The sequence below is a fragment of the Amblyomma mixtum genome, chromosome 3 (assembly GCF_055824585.1).
Source record: "Amblyomma mixtum isolate Tamu chromosome 3, ASM5582458v1, whole genome shotgun sequence".
NCBI classification, from domain to species: domain Eukaryota; kingdom Metazoa; phylum Arthropoda; class Arachnida; order Ixodida; family Ixodidae; genus Amblyomma; species Amblyomma mixtum.
Genome location: NC_143014.1, coordinates 32,232,536 through 32,245,820, shown reverse-complemented (window position 1 = coordinate 32,245,820; position 13,285 = coordinate 32,232,536). Strand labels below are relative to the sequence as shown.

The 13,285-nt window shown below is 51.1% G+C and overlaps 1 protein-coding gene across 1 annotated transcript; it reads left to right on the top strand.

The window, feature by feature from the left end:
* Positions 1 to 10,398: 10,398 nt before the first annotated feature.
* On the top strand, positions 10,399 to 13,177 carry LOC149349581 (E3 ubiquitin-protein ligase makorin-3-like). The gene is made up of 2 exons (XM_089575468.1): positions 10,399 to 11,595; positions 13,151 to 13,177. The coding sequence occupies exons 1-2, from the start codon at positions 10,444 to 10,446 to the stop codon at positions 13,175 to 13,177; spliced, it is 1,179 nt and encodes a 392-aa protein (XP_089431594.1). The 5' UTR covers positions 10,399 to 10,443.
* The last annotated feature ends 108 nt before the right edge of the window (positions 13,178 to 13,285 follow it).

Sequence of the window (13,285 nt, the reverse complement as noted above, 5' to 3'; positions counted from 1 at the left end):
AGGCTACCATTGGACTAAGGGTGAGCAGGCGTCGCTTTTCGCTGTTCCGATAGATGAAGCGCGCAGGAAGATCTGGGAGCGGAATTTGCACCGGAAAGACAAGACACTGGATGAAACGTACTCGGTATAAGAACTGCACTTCGAGCCATCGTGCAAAACGGAGAAGTCCGCATACCACGCGGGAAACCAGAGTTGACGCCGTGACGACGTTGCTTCCCAATAACCCGAGCTACTTGTCATTTTTTTGTCAAGGGCATCAAACAGTCGCGAGAGGCAGGGCGAAAAAAAAACTGCATGCAAAAATCAGTCGATGTTCATAAGCATGTCACCGCGGCCGTCTGATCATGAATTGGTCACGATTTCGAGGTCGCGCTTCCTGCTCGCTGCAGTATGCACAACAGTTAGTTCATCACCCTTGTGTTCAATCTTTCCTCGGCAGCAGTACCCGCTGTAAGTTCTCTGCGTCTGTACACATTGCAGCTACTGGAAAAGAATCTGGAGCCGCGCTCTTAGCAAAAGAAAATATGTGGTAGTCCTCAAGCAATGCAGAAAGTTGGGCGAGTTGGTAATACATGTTGAACTTAGCAAAGCGCAATTAAAAGACAGGGACAAGAAGATGAAGCACACAGGACAAACGCTTGCACAACTTTCTGCATTGCTTGAATTCCTTTCTAGTACATTGGGCCCTGTGTTACCTTTTTCTTTATGTGTGAATCCTTAACAAGCGTTTGTCCTGTGTGCTTCTTCTTCTTGTCCCTGTCTTTTAATTGCGCTTTGCTAAGTTCAACATGAGGTAGTCGGGAAGAATGCAGGGCAGCGAAAAATTAGTATTTTAACAATGACCTGCAGGCTTCATTGTGTTCTTTCTTCTAAAATTTTGTTTCAATTCAATGACGTTGTTACAATAAATTAGCGGAGCTGTTTTTCCGCAATTTTGGCTGTTTCGCGGCCGTCTGCTAGTCACTGGTATTTTTTTTCTTCCATGTGCGACCTGTCTTATCGCATTTAATTTTATTTGTCGTGCATGTACAACGACAAACATTTACAGGGCACGTTATTGAAGTGTTGGCTTTTAAAATGACCAAAAATATTGCGTGGAATGCACAGAACGCACCGCCGCGTATCGGGAAGAGTGAGTGCAGTGACAGCCCGTGCTCTGGTGGCGTCGTCTCGTGGCTTTCGACATCAACAGCGACAGCCGCGAGTCCTCCTTGAACACACTACCCCATATTCTAGTAAACTGTACTCTTACCTAGAGGGAAAGCTGGCGCCCTGTCTACGGGAGTTTGCATGAAGCCCCCTCGAGACCACTTCAGCCACCATGGACGCTCAACGCATCATGGGCCGGTGAGCTACCGACTGCAGAACTACAACCTTTGTCCAAAAAGTAATGCGAAAATAGACGTTCTTTGATAATCAAGAATGTCCTAACATTCAATATCCTGTCTATAAATGGACACAAACGAGCAGAAAAGCGTGTAAATGCAAAGTTTGCTCAAAATAAGAGATGGCTAGCTCTCCTATTGGCGAAGTATTGAACACTACAAAAACTAATATTTCGTGCTTAACAGGCGCATTTTTTTTAAAATAAATATGTTTAAAAAAATGTTGTTGTTTAAACACTTTAAAAGTTTTTTTTAATGCATTTCGGAAAAGAAAAAATTACCGACGATTACGTTACTTCCTAATGCGAAATTTGAGCGCAGCAAATAAGCTGTTTCACCTTTTCGATAGTGAGTCAACCCCAGCTGCGGAGTTGGTTTCAGGGACAACGCCGCCGATGCCGACACAAACAATATGATACCCTCGCTTCCGCAGCGCTAAGAACCAGGTCTAGCCGTGGGAAGGTGGTCACGTATTCGTCGACGTGCCGGGGCCTACGTGAAATAACCGGCGCGTCGGCAACTGAAGAGCACCCTATCCGCCACACAAGAACAGGGGGGGGGGGGGGGGGGGGGACCCTTTCCTCCTCTTTCTGCATGGCGGCGACGGTGTTCTATGCAGTCACGTTATCTTGACTCTCTAGCGGCGTCAGCGGCATCCAGCGGTATCAGTCGGTCGCTGCTAGCGCTGGGGGGATGAAAGGGGGGCGGAGCTGGTTACGAGGCCGACGACGACGCGAAACCCAGGAACGGACGCCAAAGAGCTGCGCTCTAAAACGTTTTATTGGCGTCGTATGCTGTTGCGTTTTCGCTACTACGGAGTTTGCACACTACGTTCGTGACAAAGTCGTCTGCGCGCGGGCCACGGCATTTGACGGCTCTTCTCTGAAGCAGCACGTATGTGCGCGTGCACGGAAAAGAGCGTTTTTTTTTTTGGAATAAAACAACTTAGTAGTGCCACTCTGTGTATCTGAGAAAACCCAACTGTCCCGCACCAAGTAGCTCACCTGCCCATGATGATTTGAGCGCCCATGGCGGCTGAAGTGCAGCGCCGCCTAGTAGTAAAAAACTCTATGGTCGCTGGATCTCTGTCACTTCTGCTCCTTCACGCAGGCGCCTGAAGCGGTACAAGACATCGGCTTGTCGCCATTTTCTGCTACAGTAAGCTACATAATTGAACTGCTCCTGTGAAGCCTCCAGTGATATGACCTTCCTTTGTTAGTGTCGCCGCCCCGTTACAGCCCACGCTTACGCCTAATTCTCACAAGCTTTTTTTCAGTGTGGTTCTCGCGGTGTGTGGCAGCAGATTATGTGTTGCCTGAAATGGAACTGGGATAGAACATAGTTTCAACGCTGAGCTGTTGATTGACCTGATGAGGCTACATTTTTCTTCAGTCATATCGAAAATCCAAGCTTTAATGAAAGCAAACACTGCCATTCCAAACTACCATCATGGGTGCTTTCAATTTTTCTGCTCTGGGTTTTAGTCAAATATAGCGTGGTGCATGACCGTGAAAACTACCCAGCGTCTCCTTTTCAGTTTTGAACTATTGCTTATAATGTTACATCCCTTTATTTACGAACATGGACAACCAAACGAGCTCGTACAGAAAAATGGCTGAGGCTTAACTTGGTTAAGCCTGGAGAATGCGAAGCATCATCGTGTCGCGTAATTTGGAGGCGCACAACCACAGCGACGGCGCGAGGTGGGCCCCCGTTTCTCTACTGTTGTGACGTCATCGTGTCACGTGGTGTGACGTCATGTATCACGTGATTTGGAGGCGCACAACCACAGCGACGGCGCGAGGTGGGCCCCCGTTTCTCCACTGTCGTGACGTCATCGTGTCACGTGGTGTGACGTCATGTATCACGTGATTTGGAGGCGCACCACAGCGACGGCGCGAGGTGGGCCCCCGTTTCTCCACTGCCGTGACGTCATCGTGTCACGTGGTGTGGCATCATCGTGTCACGTGATTTGGAGGCGCACAACCACAGCGACGGCGCGAGGTGGGCCCCCAATTCTCCACTGTCGTGACGTCATCGTGTCACGTGGTGTGACGTCATCGTGTCACGTGATTTGGAGGCGCACAACCACAGCGACGGCGCGAGGTGGGCCCCCGTTTCTCCGCTGTTGTGACGTCATCGTGTCACGTGGTGTGACGTCATGTATCACGTGATTTGGAGGCGCACAACCACAGCGACGGCGCGAGGTGGGCTCCCGTTTCTCCACTGTCGTGACGTCATCGTGTCACGTGGTGTGACGTCATGTATCACGTGATTTGGAGGCGCACAGCGACGGCGCGAGGTGGGCCCCCGTTTCTCCACTGCCGTGACGTCATCGTGTCACGTGGTGTGGCATCATCGTGTCACGCGATTTGGAGGCGCACAACCACAGCGACGGCGCGAGGTGGGCCCCCGTTTCTCCACTGTCGTGACGTCATCGTGTCACGTGATTTGGAGGCGCACAACCACAGCGACGGCGCGAGGTGGGCCCCCGTTTCTCCACTGTCGTGACGTCATCGTGTCACGTGGTGTGGCGTCATGTATCACGTGATTTGGAGGCGCACAACCACAGCGACGGCGCGAGGTGGGCCCCCGTTTCTCTACTGTCGTGACGTCATCGTGTCACGTGGTGTGACGTCATGTATCACGTGATTTGGAGGCGCATAACCACGGTGAAGGGCTGAAGTGGTAGCTAAAGTAGTATGCTTCGCATAAAAGCAGACGACAAGGAGACGACTCCTGCCGCCTACGCCGCCGCTGGGCTTGCAGACAGCCAAAAGAATGCGTGACGCGGGGTCACATTAATAGAGCAGAACGCGGGTACTCGGTCTACACGTTCCGAGCATTCTCAGAAACTTCGAATTATTGCCCTGTGCTGACGATCTCCCCAATTTAAATCGGATTAAACTCCGGCTCCAGCCTTTTTTTTTAAATTCCCCTCAGACGGTGGGAGGAGTCGACCAACGCATGGAGTGCCTTTCAAGCAGTCGCATGGCGGCTTTGCTTCCGCTTTTATCTTGTTTTTTTTTTTTGGTTTCCGTGAATAAATAGATCTAGTCAGAGACTACATAGCTGCAAATTATGCCCACTCAAATAAAAATTAGGCGTGGACTTCTTGCTTTCGCCGATCACTACGTATCACTCCACCGATGGCAGAGCGGCAAGCCGCCACGGGACTGGCTGAAAGGCTGGTCCACTCCTCCCACCGTCTTCGGGTAATTAAAAAAAAGGCGGGAGCCAGGTCGTTTAAACGGTTTTAAATTAGGGAAATCGGCCGCACAGGGCAATAATTCGGAGTTTCTAAGAGTGCTCGGATCGTGTAGATCGAGTTCCAGCGGTAAAAATACCAGTCCAGATTACTCTTCAGAGCACCTTTAACGTGCACTCGCATCGTACAGGGCACGGGCATTTTGCCTTTCGCCTCCATCGAAATAGAACCGCCGTGGCCCGGGACCCAACCCGCGCCTTTCTAGTCAGCAGACGAGTACCATAACCCCCGTGCCACCAATTTTGCGATAACTGAAAACCAGCAATACTCAGTTCATGCATTTATGAAATATCTTCTGGAAGATTGAAATCTTTAATTCCGCAATAAAAGACTCGGAGTATGGTTATCGATACATTCACTCAAAAGTAAAGAGTTACACCATATCTACCTTGTGTTCAGTGCATGGCAATGTAATGCGATACTTATCAAGCATTTAGTCGATGGTGAGGTTGTAAGCGTGGCAGTGGCTTACTGCTCGAACCTCGGAAGTATTTCCAATAGAGTACTAGATGAGAAGGACATCTTGATACATGAGCTAGATAAAAGCTAAATATAAATCAAATATTACAGGGCAGATCTACATAAATATGTCTAATTATGTATCGCATCGTAACGAAGGCACTGGAAAGCATGATGGCCGGAAAAAGAAGAACGTTAATTGCCGTGCATCACATCTGTAGGCTCATGATAGCATGGCGTAGTACTGCGCATGCCAGGTGCCTTTTTCTTCTATATGCCGACCTCTATGCAAGTTAACCATTTTTAAAAATAAATGGCGGGGTTGTCAGAGCGTACTAGAGTTAAAATAAAATGACTACCATTTTAAACTGAGACGCAAAACCGGGACAGTTCAGTTTAAAAAATAGCTGGGAGAGTTCGAAAAAATGGCTGGAACTGCATTCGATGAAAGAACAAACAGCACAACAACTTGTGCCGGATAGCACGACACCATCGTGCACTGCAGGCGTCGTCTTGCTGACGTAACCGCTGCAGAAATACTTTTCGCACGCATGCTTCGCAACTAGGCCATTCGCGACACTAACAATTTATCCAGTAACTTTACGTAGGGAACGTCTGCAGAGCTCAGTGACAAGTAGGCTGCGAAAACGAGCGAGACCTGTCAATTACTTACTCCTACCATCACCTCTATACCACGCACTCGGGAAGCTAAGTTTAGGATGCAGTGGGTGCGCATAGTTGATTTTATATAATCGATAGTATACTATTGTGCTATCTAGAGCAAGTAGTATCGATAACTTTTGCTGCGAAAGCAACGCTATACGCTAGTCGCCGAGCCATTTTGCGGAGCTCTGGAAAGGACAAGCTGCGCATGCGCGAGGAGCGGGTGACGCCACGTGGCGCACAGCTGCCGCGCCGGGGCTGCCGCCGGAGCCGCGCGCTCACCATCGCCTCGCCGACAGTCTCTCTCTCTCTCTCCCTCTCTGATGCGCAGCAGCGATTGCGCATCGCCATCTGCATGGTTTGTGGTGTATATAAAATTGGCAGTGGCTTAGCTCAGCTATGGCAGGATATACGCAGCCTGAGGTGAGGGCGAGGTATCCACATCTCTGTGGACACCTGAACTAGAGTGAAGGCGCAGCACTGCCCTCTTGGAACAGTGGACACTGCAACCATATTTTAAGCCAAGTGGCGGTAGTGACAGGTGTGCGCTGCATGCGTTGGCACTGACAACGTTGTGCCAGAAACGCGGCGCTGAAGCCATAGGCCGTCGGCGTTCGTTGTGTTCATTGGCGCTGGCGTTGTCAACATTTTACACTCCGGTCATTTTAAGGAAAGGAAGTGCGCATAATGGCTCCCTGGGTCAGTGGACGCCTGAATCGTGCTGATAGGTACGTGCATGGGGTGATTAGAGAGAGATGTGAGCTGCAGTCATTGACAAGGTTGTGCCAGAAACGCGGCGCTGAAGCCATAGGCCATCGGCGTTCGTTGTGTTCATTGGCGCTGGCGTTGTCAACATTTTACACTCCGGTCATTTTAAGGAAAGGAAGTGCGCATAATGGCTCCCTGGGTCAGTGGACGCCTGAATCGTGCTGATAGGTACGTGCATGGGGTGATTAGAGAGAGATGTGAGCTGCAGTCATTGACAAGGTTGTGCCAGAAACGCGGCGCTGAAGCCATAGGCCATCGGCGTTCGTTGTGTTCATTGGCGCTGGCGTTGTCAACATTTTACACTCCGGTCATTTTAAGGAAAGGAAGTGCGCATAATGGCTCCCTGGGTCAGTGGACGCCTGAATCGTGCTGATAGGTACGTGCATGGGGTGATTAGAGAGAGATGTGAGCTGCAGTCATTGACAAGGTTGTGCCAGAAACGCGGCGCTGAAGCCATAGGCCATCGGCGTTCGTTGTGTTCATTGGCGCTGGCGTTGTCAACATTTTACACTCCGGTCATTTTAAGGAAAGGAAGTGCGCATAATGGCTCCCTGGGTCAGTGGACGCCTGAATCGTGCTGATAGGTACGTGCATGGGGTGATTAGAGAGAGATGTGAGCTGCAGTCATTGACAAGGTTGTGCCAGAAACGCGGCGCTGAAGCCATAGGCCATCGGCGTTCGTTGTGTTCATTGGCGTTGGCGTTGTCAACATTTTACACTCCGATCATTTTAAAGAAAGGAAGGCGAGCGCGCGCGGCGAGGAACGCCAGCTGTGCGTGGTGACGTCACTTGCTCCTCGCGCATGCGCAGTATGGTCGTGCAAGAGCACGCGAAACGGCGAGGCTGTGGGCAGTGTGGCTCACGCAACAATACGAGGTCTGTTAGAAAAGTATCCGACCTTTGGCCGAAGAAAAAAAACTGGCATAATTGGAGCGTTGGAAACCTAATAACCTTCAAAGTAGTCTCCTTGGGGCTCCATATACATCTCCCATCGGTGCTGCCATTGTTGGAAGTATTCCGAAAAGGCCCTTTTCGGAATGGAATTTAGCTCTGCCGTCGTTGCAGCCACAATGTCCTTTCTTTTCTGAAATGGCGCTCCTTTCAATGGCCTCTTCATTTTAGGAAACAGCCAGAAGTCGTAGGGGGACATATCAGGAGAGTAAGGAGCCTGTTGAACTACAGGAGTCTGGTTTTTCGCCAGAAAAGTCTGAATCAAATGCGAGGAATGTGCAGGAGCAATGCCGCGAGGGATGCGCCAATTTCTTGTTGACCTCAATTCCGGTCTCTTGCGCCGCACAGCACCACGTAGGCGATGGAGGACATCCCTGTAGTACTATTTAGTCATTCTTTGACCCTGTGGGGTGCGTACTCGTGGTGTGCCACACAGAGGGAGTCAAAAAAGCAGTCAGCATCACTTTGACATTGCTGCGCACTTGGCGGGCCTTCTTTGGTCTTGGTGACGTGGAATGCGTCCTCTGTGACGACTGGGATTTGGTTTCCGGGTCGTACCCGTACACCCAAGACTCGTCACTAGTGATTACGGCGTCGGTGAAGTCAGGGTAACTGTTTGTGGAATCCAGCATCTCCTGTGAGACTTCAACACGAAGCTGCTTTTTCTTCACCGTCAGCAGCTTCGGCACGAATTTCGCCGCATCTCTCTCCATGGCCAAATCTTCGGTGATAATGGAATGTGCAGAAAAATTGCTGATGTACACCTCTCCCGCAATTTCTCGGATAGTCACACAACAGTCCCGCATCACCACAGCGTTCACTTCGGCAATGACCTCGTCATTTCGGCATGTTGATGGCCGACCGGAGCGTGGCTCTCTCTCGACGGATGTGCGGCTGTCTTTAAACCAGTTGCACCACTGCTTAATCTGTGTGCTGCTCATAGCATCATCACCGAAAGCCGTCTGAACATTTCGAATGGTTTCCACTTGGCTATCGCCAAGTTTGTGGCAAAATTTGAGGTAGTAGCGCTGCTCCTCTTGCTCCGCCATTTTCCTTGCAACAAAAAACCGACGAGAGCACTGCGCACTGCCTCACTCAAACGCTGCTTCCCAGCGACTGACGCTATCGGCAGGCGGGAAAAAATTCGTGCATGCGCACGATGGTTCAAGGTCGGCTGCTGTAAGCGCGCTTGTTTCACATCCATCAGGTGTTCGCAAAAAAAATAAAATCGGATACTTTTCTAACAGACCTCGTATATGGCTGCGCGCAGATGCTGCTCATCCAGGTTTAACCGGAGCTAAACCACAGCCAATTTTTTTTTTTTACCATCGATAGTTCGATAGTGACTCAACTATCGATATTATCGATAGTACTATCGATAGTTTTGCATCACTAGCTGGCGGGCATCATCCACAAGCATCGCGAACTCATCCAAGGACAAAGGGCCCTTTCCGCCCTATTCCCGACCCCGCGTTCAGGCTTTGCGCGTCGGGTGTCATCTAATGAAGAACAGGAGTCGGCAGCACGTGTGAACCACCAGATGGCCAGAGAACATCAACTACCGCAGTCTACATTACCTCAGACAGACATGTACAAGCGCAAAAAACATGGACAAAGAAAGAGACTTGGACAACACACCACCTCGGCGGCATCCTCGTCTTCCTCAGGCTCAACACATGACGGGGGCATGTCCATAAGTGCGGGGGTGTGAGTATTTGCGCACAGGTGAATATTTCAGGCCACTGCCACTCCGGCAAGGCCGCCTTCTACCTAGGGAATTTAGGGAAAGCAAATGCTATAAAACACGGCAACGAATGCGGCCGACACGCTCCCGTTTGCTGTTATGTTGTGTGAATAAACCCATTCGTAATATTTCGTCCATCATCCAACTCTTTCACTGAACATAGCTCCTGTCATGGAGATGGAAACGGGCGTGGACTGGACAGACGTTTAGTCCAGCAGCGGCTCACGAACCTCCCTCCAACAACTGATGGTTCACACGTGCTGCCAACACATGTGCTTCACTAGATGACATCTGGGTCCTCTCCGTGTGGTCCGTGACGGCAGGCCTGGCAGCAGTCATCAAGTAGACAGGGGGCACTCGGAACCACCCAGGAGAAACAGACATGCTGGCTGCTTCTAGACGAGACTTGAAGACGCCGTTCTCAAGAGCGCATATGGCTCACTTTGCCAGTGGACGCCTCAACCGCGCCGTGAAAAAGCTGGCTGGAAACAAGCTTTCAGTCAGCGTTAGTGTTTTTCTCTCACGGCGTGGCTGAGGTGCGTTTTCCTCAAATCCAGGGGAGGGCCTAGTCTGCGAATAAAGTTAGACTGAGAACTAGACTGCCTAATCTTAATCGAGGTCTAAAAACTATCTCGGTTTTGAAGAAAGGAACGAGGTATAACTGGCTCAGAGGGGGTAAACGGCTGCCGTTGTACTTCCTAACTTGTGTTTGTCTTCAGCTAAGCTTTATATCTTTAGCTGTTAAAACGCTCGAAAGCTGTGATACTGACTCCTCTTCATGTTCCTAAACTCTTTTTTGGATGGGACTATATGCAATGGCTCACTGACGCGAGACATTGCGTTCTCGCATTCTCAATCCTGGATTTCAGAGGATGGTTTCACGGCGTGTTCTTTTTTCTTTTCTCCGTTCTCTTGGCGCGTGTTTCTGCGCGCGCTGTTCACTTTGTGCCCTCTTCGCCGTCGTCTTCTCTCGCTACATTCCCTCGAAGCAGGATTACTCAGTTCATCTGAAGCTGGTTTAGCCATACTCACACTAAGAAAAAGCCAAATTCGCTTACATCGACACTGGCATAAAGATGAACATATTTCAGTGATATCAAAAAGCTGTTATCTCACGCGCAGCTTGAAATGCGTCTCTTGCAGCAGGCATCTACGGCTCGCGCAGAGGCCCGAGCGCCCGGCGCTGACTGCCCTCACAAAGCAAAATGGCGGAGGGCGGATCGGAAGAGGAGCGGTGCGACTACCTCCTGGGTGGCGTTTGCAGGAATGGGCGTCGGTTGCCCTTTGAGCACTGCCACCCGACGCGCCACAGCAACAACGTATGTCAGTTTTATCTCAGTGGGCGTTGTATCTACGGTAGTAGGTGCCGCTATGAGCACCGCCAGCGCTCGGGGGCGGAGAGCCTTACTTCAGGTCGCAGCGACCAGTCGCACATTGGTGCGGGTTACGGCGGAAGTCGTCTTGGATACGGCCGGTCGGCCGCCGCCCGCGCTACTTTCGCCGGGCCGTCCACTGCTCGTAGGACGGACTACACGGGGCCTGCCTGTGGCGGCGGTGCCGTGACGCCGCGAGCTACGAGCTGGGCGGACGCCCCGGAGTTTTACCCCCGAGGTTGGTCAACGTCCGGTCCTGCGGCGAGCACCGAGGTCAGTGACGACGCCCCTCGAAGCAAAAGAGCCTCGTTGCCGCCACCCCCTATCGACAGCACGGGCGCGGGTTGCAGCTACGTGCAACTTGAGCTGTGTGACCTCTGCCGGACGCCCTCTCTGCACCCATACGACGAGGAGCAGCGCCGTCAGCACAGGGAGCAGTGCGCCCACAGGCACAGCCAAGAGCGCGACCCGAGGAGCGCGGGAAAAACATGCGGCATTTGCATGGAAGTCGTGATGGAAAAGGAGCCACCTTCAGAGCAGCGCTTCGGCCTGCTCGAAAAATGCAACCATGCGTTTTGCCTGTCATGCATACGCAAGTGGCGCAGTTCCAAGGAGTTTGGCAACGATGTTACTCAAAGGTGTCCGCTGTGTCGGACTCCTTCTAGCTTCGTGACACCAAGCAGCTCCTGGGTGGACATGGGGGAAGAGAAGGACAGACTGATGTCTGAATACAAGGCCGCCATGAGCCAGAGGCCATGCCGGTACTTCAAGGAAGGCCGTGGCCACTGTCCGTTTGCAGATTCCTGCTTTTACAAGCATGCTTACCCAGAAGGAAGTCGAGCTGCCGGGTCACCAGACCGCCCGCGGCCCCTACGCATCAACAGGTTGGATTTGGCGACACCGGAGTACCAGTACCTGTTGGACATTCTCGATGCCGTCGAGAGTGCAGACTCTGCACCGTTCTACCTGGGTTCGGAAGTTGAGGCAAGTAATACCAGCGACATTTGCGAGGTAACGCGTGGTCAAAATGTGGATGGCGTAGCTGCCCGTTTCAAAAGCGGTGGCCAAGCTCACGTTGTAGCCTGGTCATTATGGTTAGCCTAGACGCGCGAATAATCCAAGAGCGTACATGGCCTGTTCTCGCCTGGCTTTGCAGTGGTGGCGCGGCGCTGTCGATGGTCCGCGTTAAGGGAGCTGTATTATGGTTTTAAGACCACTCTATAGGTCCGCAACAGGTGAAAGTGGCAGGGTTTGCGAGGCCATTAACTCCCAGTAGGGTGTAATTCAGCTAAGGCGTCAAAGCAATTACTGATACCAAGATGCAAACGCTAAGGGCTTCGTTTTCTGTAGTCGGAATGTGAGGTGAGGTGCCTTTATAATGTTTGTGATATATTTTCATAATGTACAGCGATAAGGCAGGGCTGCGGGCAGATGCATGCCACCGTCGAGTGTCGAAGCCGGTGGACCTAATAGAATAGAGCCAGTTTGAAGCACCGCAACATTACTGCGGCTCCCCACTGTCTAGAATTGCAATTGTAGCAGTCTGACGGCCTCACTCGGCGGCTCTTGGCGCTGGTATACGAGCCTGCGCGCACAGTCGCGTGACCATTCGGCTATCTTCCTAAGCTTGTCACTTCCCTGTGGGCGGCTACGGTGTCCGCTGCCCAGAAACTGAGCAGTCATAAGCTCAAATTGAGAACAAAAAAAAACTGCTGATCTTCAGTGGGATGCGGTGCAGTGCAAGTGCGGTGGCCGCCTTTTGCGCTTGACGTCGTTAAGTTCTTCTTTGACCTTTGAAACTACAGCCACTGTTTGACCTTCGCCGTCGTTTCGAAAAGGATAGCATGCACACGACTGACAGAGGACAGGGCTGATTGGACACTTGCGAGCGAGTCTTTTCTCCTGCACTGGTCGTAATATGGCTGGTGCTTCTGGTTGGTTGGTTGGTTTATGAGGTTCAACGTCCCAAAGCGACTCAGGCTATGAGGGACGCCGTAGAGAAGGGCTCCTGAAATTTCGACCATCTGGGGTTCTTTAACGTGCACTGACATCGCACAGTACACGGGCCTATAGAATTTCGCATCCATATAAATTCAGCCGCGGCGGCCGGGATCGAACCCGCATGTTTCGGGTCAGCAGCAGGGCACCATATCTACTGAGCCACAGCGGTGGCCTGGCTGGTGCTTCTAATGGCGATGATAATGACCTCAACGGTAATGATGATAAGGATTTGTAGCCAAGCTATTACTCACAGAAAGATGTTCTACACTATGAATCGCTCGCACTTCATCGGGGAAATGTCATACAATTTTTTTTTTCGCTCGAAAAACCGCAATCAGTGTAGGATACATATCGCACTCAATGCCTACCAGTCTGTTGCGCTTATTCCTATCTTGTCCCCAATTTATTAGTGACCACGTGTGCGCGTTTCTCTTATTTGATCATACGTGCAAATTGTGATATTTGTTAGCGGTAAAGGACTGCTTTGAAAATTTGAGCAGTGATTAGTAAGACGGTATTCTATTTGCCCTTTTTGCAGAGTTCTTCAAACGACAACGACCCATGAAAGCCCACCTAGTGGCAGGTGAGCGAACTAAGTCAGCATTTCATGCCAGTTAAATAGCTACAAGTGCTATAAATAGCTACAAGGGCATAGCCACCAAGAAACTCGTGC